The following is a 13548-nucleotide window of genomic DNA, read 5'->3' as shown; positions in this document are numbered from 1 at the left end:
CCCTTCATCCAGACTACAATGGATTTTTCTCCACACAACATGGAGTCTTTCCAAAATGGCCTCTCTAAAAATGAAAATGCTGACTTGGCATTGTACTGTATATGAAGAAAACTCTGTTTCCACATTGTTACAGAGACTGTTGTATCAGTGACCAAACAGTAGTGAAACATTATACTCTTATAAACACTCACTTTGTTGTCCATCCAAACACACTTGATCAGTTTTTTTCCTGATGTTTCCTGTGTCTGGCTTGCTCATCTATCCACTATGCATGTCAAATGTACCTGTTTTGGTATTTTAATGTTGCCAGACAGAGTTTATTGAAATGCCTGTGGGCAAGTTGTTTTTGCACTGAACCTGTGTTTTAGAATCTAGTTGGCTTAATGTCGATGTTGTCTCTGTCTGGTTTGTTGGTCCAATCCAGTGTTAGGCTGCTTGCACAGCTTGTGCATGTATTTTACTTCAGACGTAACTGAATTAAAGGACAAATGCACATTACCAGGATTGGTTTTTACCTGAAACAAACTAGTGGTGTTTTCACATCAATCACATTTTAGTTAGTCACTGGAATTCAGGAAATATAGACATGAGGGCATGTTGGATATGTATGGTTAATAAAAACAAGGAGATTAACTGTTTGTCTCCCGTGTGGAAGACAGTCATGCTACTCACCCATTGACCCCATCCATGTCCCTGATTTCTCCCTCTTTGGTATTGAAAGGTAGCCATTATCTTAAACCACTTTTCCTGTTAAGGGCCGTGGGGGTGCTGTAGCCAGTCACAGCTGTCATTGGACAAGATGCAGGGAACACCCTGGACAGGTCACCAGTCTGTCACAGGGCTGACATATGAAGACAGACAACTATTCACACTCACATTTCACGCCTATGGGCAATTTAGAGTCACCACTCAACCTAACCGGGGGAGAACATGCAAACTGCACGCAGTCACCTGGCTGACTGGTGGATTCAAACCCAGCTCCTTCTAGCTGTGTGGTGACAGTGTTAACCACCTGCCACATCGGATGTCATTTGTAAAGTGGAGGATAATAATGTTTAGTGGAATAAAAATAGGTTCGTTGTAATTATAGCAAGACTACTACTACTACTTCAATGAAAACGTTTACCCATTTTCTCCAATTATCTATCATTTAGCTGCATGAAAGCTTTGTTCAATGAATTAATCTTTACAACCACCTGGAGGAAAAGGGACAGATCCTTCAATTTAACAATGAAATGGTGCAGAGTCATTATATACAATCACACCGGGGTTTCTGATGCATAAGTGGACACTGAATAATGACAGTCGTGATAACTGCTTAATCACACATCCGGAGTGGTTGAAGTAATAATAGTAAGCTCTAACGACTACAGTCAGACACAAATCATAATTTATTTATTTGTGTTATTTCTTTCTATTCAATTCTTATCGACATTGCAATTGCTTGTTGTTTTTATTGGGCTGTTTTGCAATAAGTGTGTGCACATAGGGCCAACAATGAAAGGACAGCGAGCTGTCAAACATGCAAAGATATAAGTTCAATGCTTTGTCGCCTCCTCTACTTAGGCACACTGGTAATGCACAACCTACAACCTACAAACACATCCCTCCTTAATTACTTGTTCTCTCTCTCTCTGCCTGTCTCTGTTCACGCTGTCTTTCACTGTGTTTATTTTCTTTCGTACTTTGAAGTTTGGAATTAGAGTTGAATGCAAGGTCAGTGTATTTATAACATTTTCATCAGAGATTTATTATTTTTGAGGAATTGGAAAACCAGACCAAATAGAAGATCGTTAGCTGGGGAAGCCATGTTTTTTTTGTTTTTTGGTTCTTTGTCTGTGTGTTGTTTTTAAGGCGGGTGGGGGATGAAGGCTGCCAAATCTGAAGAGGAAAAATGCTCTTGAAAAGTGTAGCTTGTGCTTTGGAGAGTGGATGTGAAAGATATAATTACAGGAGAAAATAAGGTAATAAAGTATCTAGAGGACAGAGATGTAAGTGCATGTGAAAGGGAGTGTGCACTTTTGTTTTGTTCTGTACTCAACGGGACATTAAAGGTGGATGTTTTTAGCCCATGCCTGTGCCTATAACATAATTCACCCAAACCAAGCCATAAGAAAAGACATTAGCAGAGAGTGCAGCGTGTCTCTGCGGAATTCATCCATTCTGCAGTTGTAGGGATGAAGTGCTTTTCAAAGAGCTGCCCTTTCCAACATTGTTCTTTCAAGATTGACCTATGACTAAGAATACAATTCACTCTTTGCTTCTCCCTCTTCCCTCTTCAGTGCTGACAGCTGGACACCAGGCACTATGTGGCTGTTAGAGCTGAAATGTCATTCACTATTGTCTTTCTATCTTCACCTCCTTTTTCCACTCCTCTCTCCATCTTTCCTGTTGTCGCTCTTCTCATTTATGGAGGTGACAGGGTTATCAGAGTATGGGCAGTTGTTTCATACCCGATTCATTGTTATCTACGCTTCCAAGGATTCATTCTCCAGTCACACATCCTACCTACTGAGCAAATCAACTTTCCCACCCCACCCCTCTTTGGTTGTTTTTGAGGTGAGGGGAAAAAAACAATTGGATTCTTTGTCACCTCAATTGAGTTCCTACGCCCCGGCATCCCCGCATTCCATCTCCCCATATCTGGAAAACCCATCTTCATTTCAGCCTGGTCATTTGACTACAGCAGTAACTCTGTATGACTTCATTTAAAATGCAGTTTGGCACAATTGTGACTGTCTTGTCAGTTGGTATTACAGAGACGGGTTACTTGGGGATGTTGTGAGTATGTACGTGTGTGTAAGAGGGAGAGCCAGAGAGATGTTAGTTCAGTGGAGGCTGTTAGCGATGTTGTTCGGAGACAAAGCTTCAATAATAACCTTTCTGGAGAAACAATCTAAAAGAGACAAATAGTGAAATATTGTTTCTTGGAAAACATGGTCGATATGGAGGAACGGGACAGCTTAATTTCAATTCAACACAGCAACTTCTATTAGATTTAAATAACATATGAATTCCCTCATGATGTAGTTCTCAGAAATGTGTTTTCAGCTTGGCAGCCTTAAATGCTTTCAGTATGGATTTTCCATATGTGTGTTTGTTAGTGATACAGTGAAGCCAGCACAGAAAGAGAAAGCTTTAAAGTCGCTCCACCAAAATGAAAGATGTGAAGCTGAAAACATGCCGCCCTGCAAGAGGAAGCCATAATACCTGCTGGCATGGATATCATCTACAGCAGGATTACTGCTGTAGTGAATTCTCTATTGCAAGGCCACTGAGTAACTTTAATAGAGCAGTCAGGGTTTAAGTGCCCTGTTTATGGACAGATTGACAACAATTGTCAAGAGTTGGCAGTCTGTAATTTTGCACACAAACTTTATACAGCTGACTGTGCTGCTGCTGACACTTTTCAGCTGGTAACCAATATGCTTTAATAGCTTCCTCTCCAACCCTGCTGCTATGGATAAATGTGTGAATGGATAAATAAAGGTCAAACTAAAGTGTCTATACCTTAGCCTGTTATTTTAATCATTGGCAATTAAGGTCTAACACCACTGACTCATACTTACGACATTTTGGTAAATATTTTAACTTCCTAAATTACATCTGTACAATTTGTAATTTACATGCTCACTGATGGTTATGAGTACAATATGATTTCATCTTTTAGATGACTAACATCCAGATACGTGCAGTATGGGAGCCGGGAACGACCACATATTCATTTTTTTATGCCATTATCTATCTCGAGGTCACAAGTTAATTATTTCTTGATCTCGATATAATTTATTAACATAAAATGAGTGTCTGATAGTTGAGTCATATTTTCATTAACACTAACTTTGAAGGATGAGACATCAGATGTGATCAAATGAACCAATAAATGATGTCATTATCAGGAAAAAAGGTTTTGTTTTCTCAGGCTAGCGTGAACATTTGTTTCTTTATCATGAGAAAATGTTTTTTGTTTTCATTGATGATAAAAGCAAATGCATACCTATAATACTGTAGCTGCATTCAAGTCCATTCCGAGCTTCCCTGATATGTAGTTGCATTCAAGACATGACAACATACACTGTATTTGAGAGTTATTTGTCTATGTATTTGGGAAATAAAGACAAATAACTTATCACAGAGTTTAAGTGACAGCAACTGTGCCCTTAGTGCAGTATCATAATCATAGTGTCATAAAAAACAAACAAACAAAAAAACCTAGATACATGTAACCACAAACTTTAATACAGTATATATATATATACTCATCTTGAACTCTAGACAAGCAGTAAAAGTGCTTTCAGAAAACAACCAGTTATCATTGCAGCTGGCGTCAGGGAACATTGCTGTTCTGTGTTGTGAATTGACAGCAGCAGGATACAACTCTTGGCAACCTTCAGTCCTACTAACCGCAAATACCACAAGCCACAAGCTGCGACTATTCACCTAGCATTATCTCATCACATTGCTTAAATGAACAGGTAGTAGCCTCAAACAGACAGAATGGTAATAAAAAATAAAAAATAAAAAGCAGTAAGTGGTAGGATGATTTTTATTTTCCCCATAAACTACTCATATTTAACCATTCATTATGAAAACACTGAATTTAACGAACATTATACCAGCCTAATAGGTTTATGATACGGTCAACAGTTTTAATGATTTCGTCTTCATCTCTGTTTTGTTCATCATTTCATCATTGCAGATGGATTTTAATAGAAAACTCATGAGTTTTAGTTGCTGTCTTTAGGACCCAATTTTTTTATTGTAGTGAACAAAATGTCTCGTGTCTTTATTGAGAACAACCATAAAAAAAACTTGGAGAAAGGGTTACATAGGGTTATAATAAAGTCTGTTTGCTTGTTCTTCTCCTAAGAAACATTGATAAACATATAAAGTTCTTAACTCTAGCATCACATAAACATTTCAAAGATATGTACATGTTTTGCTGAAAATATTAACAATACTTTTCTCGAGATTATTTGTTCATTTTTGATTGTCGAGATGCAGCTGGGAAACATAAGGATATGAGAAGAAGAGGGATGTCATGCAACAAAGGTCCACAGCCAGACTACAGTTGCATAGCATCCACAGTAACCAATTAGGTACCGGTGTTCTCCACGTTAAGATTTATCCAATTTTTATCAATGTAGGCATGACACACACACATAAATCCACTCATCAGATTTAACTTTAGGGAAAAAAAAAAATCTTCTTCATTTGCTCACCTGCATGTTCCAGCATTCAGCATATTCCAGAGTCATTGATCATTACTTGTATTTCTAGCTTCATATCTGCATAAATGATACGTTATCCTAACTACTTCATGCGCAGTTTGTGAAAACAGTGATGTATGCCCTCTACAAACTTCGTGATTAATTGCATCTTAGCTGCTGACTCACTTAAAGGCAGCCTCTGTCATCTCAATTCATCTATTTCTTTGGGTTTCTCTCTCTCTCTCTCTCTCTCTCTCTCTCTCTTTAGGCTTCTGTTTTTGTTTGTGTGGGAGTGAGAGCAGTAGAAATGAAGACTAGATGGTGATTGCAAGGCAGGATGATCATTAAACGCTGAGACGAGATGAAATGACTCTGTAGTACTTTGAACATTAGTGTCTCTCACACACACACACACACACACACACATACAGACACTTCAAAAGATTCTTCATTTCACCTTTACATTTTGAGTCGTGTATTAAAGCCTACTTTTCTGAAAGTATGTGTCTAAAGTCAGAATCGGTGCCAAGCGTCTGGTGGGTCCCCATATGACAAGAGAAGCAATCTGTTTTCATGAGCTCAGGTCCCGGGGCAGGAGATTAAATTGCTTATTTGGATCCTTGGTTGAGAAAGTTTACAGTAAGTACCTCTGAGGGCCATAGCAGGAGGAAAAACGGTTCTCCAAAGCATTTTTTTTTCAAACTTTTTAAGTGAGAGAATCAAGGTCAGCTCATGTTTGCATTTAACTTCTGTTTATACAGTCGCCAACAGTTTCTGTTCTCTCATGATAAGCTAGCAGGGCGTCTAGCGGAACAGTCTCACCTCTTTTGTTGAGGAAACATGTTCTTCTTTAGTGGAAAATATGAATAAAACATGTTCAGAAATTCAAGTTACACAAAAAGAACAAAAATGTTGGCCGGTAATTTTGTACATGTTGGAATCTCTCAGTACGTTTTGCACCATGCTCTGTGCGAGATGAAGCACATTTTGCTCTTCATACTCATGAAAAATAGCAATGTTATTAACCTTGATGTCATGTTTGTTGTGTCTCCAGTTCCAGCCAACATCAACAAGGTGTCAGAAGACATCACAGTGAACGAGGGCAGCAACGTGACGCTCAGTTGTTTGGCCAGTGGCAGGCCGGAGCCTGTCATCACCTGGCGGCTGCTCAACCCCTTAGGTAAGAATCATCCCATCAGTACACATTATCACGTGCGCCAGTCTAGTGCTGTTCTAAAGTCTTTCATCATACAAAGGCCAGGTTATTTTTTTATGTGACCTAAAAACCAAAGTTTCTCTTTGAACATCATCGGCATCATTTAATGTTGTACAGTATGTAAGGGTTCGAGATGTGTGATAAATAAATAATGTGCTCCAAACATGCTGCACCATCCGTATTTTTGTTATAAGGTTTTTTTTTTTGTTTTTTTTTTTGAAGTTTAAAGTTTTCAACTGACTGACACATCACACACACTAAAAATACTGTGCTCCTCAGAACGTCATATATCATAGTGAAAACAAGAGCTATTAGTAGCCAAAGCTGCAGGGTGTGGATTTTCCTAAATATAAAAAATAGTCTAAAGGCTTAAATAACAGTAATATACATAAGTGTATAGATAGATATGTACAGTACGCGTTCCTCAGATATTAGTGACACTGTCACTTTGAGATTTAGGTTAGGAGAAAGCCACTCTCCAACCACTGATAAGCATGTAGTGTGATAAATAGTGATGCTCCAGCCTGGCTGTGATTGAAAGCCATTCTGCTTGTGTGTTTTCATCAGTTACTGCGTCACTTTGTCAACTCCCTAGACATGTTTCATCAAACACATCTGTTTCCGGCACATTGACGCTGAACAACGTGCATAGGTGGATTTGCCTTTTTTGTCTGCTTACATTAAAGGAGAGTGATTTGTTCAGCCTAATCCTGAGAGCCATATGGATCTGACTGGCTGCTTTATACATCTGTGGTGAAAGCTGAAAGCTCCTTTTCATTTTCTTCCTAGAATTCTGCAGAGGAGCCCTCAAGGTTCAGATAACTCACAAAGTTGCTGTAGGTAAAGCTTCTTTGTACATTTAGACAGCTTTTGTTCCAGGAAAATGAATGGAGACTCGGAGATAGAGGGAGGTAAAGAGCAACATCCAATGGTAGACCTTTGGAGCTCCAGTAGACTTGGCTTTAGGCCGGTGCAGCAATTTCTTCCATAAGGTATTTTTGTTCTTTTCATTATTCACTTTCTCTTTGTTTTGTTGAAGAAGTAGTGGGCAGACCACCTTCAACAAGCCCTTGTTCTTTGCTGAAACAGTGTGAATGGTGAAAGGGAAACAGTGTGATAAAATGGAAATCCTGTCAGTGTCCTTGCAGGAACGAATCCTGTAAGTCTACATAAGCACACGTGGCCGCTGAGAAGGGGTGGGGAGGGGGGCCCACACTATTTGCAAACACAGGAACTGTTGATATTTTTGTTATGTTGTTTTGTGGGTGTCTTTCGCCCCAGAATCCATAAGTCTAACCCAGTTCGAGAGCGTGTGGGGGACTGCTGAGAGAGATAATGATGTCTGGCAGCCTGTGGTCTCACTGCCTCATGCTATCGTCTGCCTGAGTGGAAACGCCGCCTCGCTCAGCTAGCGAGGCTCTCAACTATTTGCTGGGACCACAGATGTTCATGAGTCACAATATACGAGTCCAAGTCGAGATTCAAGTCTTTTGTTCAGAGCCTGAATATTTTGTTGTATTCTAGTGAAATATTGTGTAGCAGGAGGATCAAGTCTCCATATGGTAATGGTCAGACTTGGTAAACTTTACTGCAGTTAAACTATATTTTTGGCAAAAGGGAGCCACAACTAAAAGCTTCTAAGCACAATACTATATTTCTTTTAAGAAAAAGCTAAAACCTATAAGAGGGAATGCATTCAAAGGAGATGCACTAACTGAATATATTTAAACTAACAATAGGCGCAGATGGCAAACACATTAAGCATTTTGTGTGTGGTAGCTGAATAATTAACGTTTCCAAATGTAACTTCAATCTAAATAAAACAAAATAATAAAATGTGTAGCCGAAAATAAACAGACACCTGTATTTTATGTGTCTGTTTATTTTAGTAGCAGCCTTTAACAAATAATACATTTATAAAGTGCTTCAAATTAGCAACAGGCAGTTGCTTATGCAAAAAGACACTTCATTATTAAAATGTAATACGTGATGAAAAACTGTTTAAACAAAGTTAACAAGCTCATTTAAACATCAGGCATCCAAAACAGCAGTATCACGAGGTCAAGGTTAGCGCTAATGGCTAATTATACACAATTTAGACAGTTGGTTTGTTCTGCATCACAGTCCCGTGGCAGGCACCACCTTTCAAGTCAAATTTGTGACTAGACTGCAATTTGGGGTCTGAGTCACCAATACAAGTGCCAAAAAAGCTGGCTGGAGCTCCTCCTTACATAACCGCATGTATATTCATATTCAGATTGGTGGCTTTATGTGCATGTTGCTGAGCATGAATGTGTGGAAATGAAATGGTCCTCGCACATACAAAACCAAAATAAAAATAAAAAAACTCACTACATAGCCAGATTCCCTGTGCTTCTGTCTTTCTGAAGCCCTCCAGTGACTACATTATTTTCTCTGACTTTAACCCTGACCACTGCATGCATAATTCAAGCCCCCTTTAATTTACATGTAAATCTAATCCTAAACCACAGATTTTACTGAGGGAACCTGGCAAAATCTCCTCATTTAGCAAGTGTTCGTAGTCAATTTATTAGACTCTCATTCTCACAAAATTGCAGTCTGAGATCGTCCAAACACAGATACAAGCACATCGTGTGGAAAATCTTCTTTAAACTGATGACAGTGTGGTATCTTCTTTAGGCCACATAATACAACTGTCCTTCAGATTAATGACTTTCACCCTGAGATTTTGGTCTGTCAGACAGAGGATACACTGTTTGTTTTTAAACTCGAAATTCTCTTTAGACCCGCGAAGTGTGTTAAATGAGCAATTATTTTTAGAAAATACATTTGCATGGCCTTGACAGAGGAACAAACTGTGCCTTACTGTTTGAAGAGAAAAAGACATGGTGACACTTTTCACATTTTGAAAAGTCCCCAATGGAAATGTAAATTTTTCTAAAAGGATGAGCTCCACTAGCTAAAGCATAATCCATCCTATTGTGGATGGTGTTGTAGTGATTGTTGCTATGTGGGCCTTAGGGACAATTAACCTTAAGCTAGAGCAAGCCCTTAAAGATATACGTGAAGAAAACTGGTTTAAATGGCACTAGCTCACTTTGCCCAATTCAGTCGGTCATATTTAAAGCTGCAATGATTCAATTCAGCAGTTAGTCAGTCAATGTCAAATTAGCTTTTTTGTCTTTCCTCATTTTTATGACAAAGCTTTAAATATATTATATATATATATATATATATATATATATATATATATATATATATATATATATATATATTAAATATATGGGTTTGGATTGTTAATTATGTCACTTTAGACTTTACCATATTCTGACAAATAATAATAATAATCATCATCATCAACATCACCAGCAGATCTGTGTTCAATAATAATTTACTGTCCTAGTCATATATGCATACCTGCTTAAGCAGTTAATCTTTGGCAGACCCTCAAAACGAGACTGTTTTCAGCATTGAGATATTACTGCAGTACAGTATAAACAGGTAACACTATGCATTTTTTTAATGTATTTTGTAAAATTTGAAATAGAATTCATGCCAAAGGAGCAAGCAAGGAGCCCAGTTTGCTTTAAATCAATCTGACAAACTGTAAAACGTGAGACTGCTACAAACCACACTGACAAATTGACTGTAACAACTTAGAAAGTCATCAAACTGCAGCTGGTAACAAATCAGCTCTGGAATATGTCTGCTGTAAAACTTTTTTTTTGTTTTTTCTTCAGGGGCTCAGACGTGAAACCTAAAGCAATCCTATACAATTCTTGAAACCTGAATTGAATGAAGCCTCCAGTGCTGGAGTCAAACGTTGACAGCTGACTGTGTAAATTGGTATTCCATCCTAGGATTAGTTCATGAGATAGTTAATAGCCGGGTTTCTCAGGGGCCATCCAAGCAGAAACTGCTCTTTCTCAGCTCCGCACTAACTGTTGTTGCTTCTGTTGCCAAGTTTTCACAAAGCTAATTAGATTATAACTGACGTGTTGGGTTTCTTAATAATAACATGGCATGCCGAACAGATTAAAAAATAAACAGAGAGCGATTACAGTGCTGAGGATGTGTACAGTATAATGCTGTATATATTTATTATTATATCAAACATATTGCTTGTGTTTGTCATTTAGGCACAAAGACTGGTTACTGCTTGCTACATTCGTCTGTTTGTTGGGACCGAGCTGAGTGAATTTTTTTGATGTCTCATAATGCATTGGTAAAGCAGGTCTGAAGCAGAGATTTCTGACGTTGTGTGTCAAGCCTGCTGAGAGCCATCAGCTGAAATGAGGAATACTGTGGCTTGGTAAATATTACAGTCTTCTGAGTATGATCTAAGATGACAGAGAGGCAGGAGACACTTTTCGCAGGCAAATAAGCAAACAAGGTACTCATTAAAGCGTGCATGTGTCATTTCACCTAAAGGGTTTTAATTGTTGTTAGTCTTACTCGATACCTGTTAAAATATATGTAATATATGTGTACCTATTTTCTTCATATGCTCAGCGTCACTTGAGCTGAGTTTCAGTAAGGTACATCCCTCTTTAGTGGCCAGAGTAATGATGAAAACCTTTAATTGTGGATGATCCGTATATATTCTTTAGCAACCATGAATGACTTTAAACTGGCTTTTTCATCAATGTAATTCATCAATAGAAGTAAGCAGTATATACATAGAATTTTAATGTAAAAATATTGACTGGAACTATTGGCTCCATTCAGCTTTTCTATGCAACCAGCTCAAGAACCACAGGACAAACAACCAACGCATCAGTTTTACGTGTCATCACATCGGTGTCTCATTAAATAGGTGTCTTTGACCACAGTCACTGAGTGCAGTAGCGGAGACTTTGAAGATCCGAGGTAGTCATATTGTGTATTACTGCCTGCAGAAGCAGTGTGACATCTATTTTACTTGTGAGACAGGAGGCATATTGCGCGGAGTGTGTCATCTTGCAGGTCTTGTAGTTTTTATCAAAACATTTCTTTTTTTATTTTTTTTCTATTCAGCCACTACGTGGGCGCTGCTGTGAATATTGACTGAATAGCTCATTGCCCGGACTTGTGAGGTGAATGATCAATAGAGCATGGAGGGACTGGGAAAGCAGGGCTATTCAGTGGGCTGGGACGAAGGAAGGAAGATAAAAGACGAGGGTGAGGAAGAGAGAGTGGATGCACAGTGTACATGTTCAAAGTGTCCAGTGTCTGAACGACATGCATGTGTTGAAACCTGCAAGCGTGTTCATCTCTCAAGTTGGTTGGTTCCCAGCTTGACCCCACTACCCTCGGCCCGCTCCTGTTTTTCTTTAACCACCCCAGAACAGTAGCAGAACGTCGGGCATTGGAGCTTCTGGGCAGTGGGAGGCTGGGAGGATTGCAGCACCCCATTGAGAGTGATGAGGGGGGAAATGGAGCCACTGGTCAAGCAAGGAATCGTTCACTGCATGCCTTCTTAAGACCACCAAAAATATGAGCCAGACAAGTATGAAAAATACATGCCCTCTGGCTGCCTCTGGTATTCCATGACACAAAGAGGACCCATGTGGCGCTGGAAAGAAGAGAAACTGTTGGAAATTATGCTATCCCTGGGGAAGGAAGGGGAAAAAGAGACAGGGGGAAAAGAGAGACAGGAAGGAGATCACGTTAGAGAGAACAGCGTTTTAGTATGCAAATGGCCAGTTTCATTAGATGTGCAATCATTCTTATCATTACTTACAGTAACTCCAGTAGTTAATTAACGTTCAATTATGCATTCAAGATCCTCTCACCTCTCTGGTGTAATATGAGTGTTGGCGCTGCAGGGAGGACGGCTACAGTAAACCTTAGCTCCATTCAAGCAAAGGCACACACATCTGGATTTCTGAGGAGCTGATGATTTAAATTCAAGCTATAAAGCAGCCTTGACTTGTTTACGATGCTGCACTCTGGCATTTGAATGGACAAAAGGCTGCAGAGAACGCCCTGTAACCGAAATCTCAAAGGTTTAAGCTCCTCAGCACCTATAACCTGTCCATCAGCAGTCATGTTTACTGTTGCAATGTCCTTGAGCAACACATTGAACCTTTAAGGCCCCCCAGATAATAGCATCTCCTAACTTTAAATGGTAAGCTATGAATCTACCACAGCAGTTTCATTGCAACAAAGACATCTGTCCAAATGAATTGATTTGGATCACAGCCCAAGCTTCTATGCTATATGATCTGTCTGAATATTGAAGTCATAACCCTTTTATAACAGTGCTTGGCAGGGCAGCCTTTTAGAGGTTTGATGCTGAGTGCCCTTGACATCCCTCCCACGCCAGCCTCACCAGTGTCGGCCATGCTCCAGCACCAGGCTCAGGAAAGACTCCCCAGCACTGTCACCTTGTCTGGAAGGCCCTCTCCCTGTTCCTCCCTGTGACTCTTTGTCTATCCATCTTCAGCTGTCGCTCTGTCTTCGTCTGCCTCATTTTCACTCTGTCTCCACCTCTTTCCATCATCCTCCCATCTCTTCCTGCAGCAGACTATGACAGTCACTTCAATTGTCCTCTCTGCACTTCATCTCACTGTCTGGGGAGACACATGGAGTTCAAGAGCGCAGTACACACATGCACTTGCACATATGCACATACTGTATCTGTGTCTCTCAGAGGGGAGGGCGCCTATCTCCAGGCAAGACTGGAGATAGTCTTGTAGTAGGAGAGTGTGAGCAGATTAGGCAGGACACACACACAAACACACACATCATCGTGTGCCAGGCTGTCAGCTGACAGCCCCGGTGATTGCGGGAGGGAAGGGTAAGGTGGTGACAGGTCTTTGTCAGAACAGTCCAGGTCATACCTCCTGTTCCCATCTTCAGCTGTGCACAGGCTTGTGTTTTTGTGTGTGTGTGTGTGTGTGTGTGTGTGCATGTGTGCCAATTGAACACCATCCCTTTGCGAAGCAAGAGAAGACAGCTGTTCATTCATCTCTCGGCAGGTCTCAGATCTGCTGACTGTCGCTTGTTTGTTTACAATCAGCACCATCAGCAGCTGGTCTGAAATCAGTCTGCTGTCACACGGCGTTCAGAACATCACGAGCACAGCTCGCCCCGGGTCTGCCCACCCTCATTAGGTGTAGTCACCGCTGGGCCGAGCTCAACACTGGAGCTCCTACT

General features: G+C 40.0%; 1 protein-coding gene across 1 annotated transcript in view; it reads left to right on the top strand.

The window, feature by feature from the left end:
- The window catches only part of lsamp (limbic system associated membrane protein), a 160606-nt gene that overhangs the window by 124752 nt on the left and 22306 nt on the right, over window positions 1-13548 (top strand). Inside the window, exon 4 of the mRNA XM_026341770.1 lies at window positions 6265-6390. Within this exon, the coding sequence (XP_026197555.1) occupies window positions 6265-6390 (126 nt within the window). The remainder of the gene's footprint in view (window positions 1-6264; window positions 6391-13548) is intronic.

This window comes from Anabas testudineus, chromosome 13 (assembly GCF_900324465.2).
Source record: "Anabas testudineus chromosome 13, fAnaTes1.2, whole genome shotgun sequence".
In the NCBI taxonomy this organism is placed as follows: Eukaryota; Metazoa; Chordata; class Actinopteri; order Anabantiformes; family Anabantidae; genus Anabas; species Anabas testudineus.
Note: the sequence above shows the minus strand (reverse complement) of the source record. Positions and strands in the feature narration are given on the sequence as shown.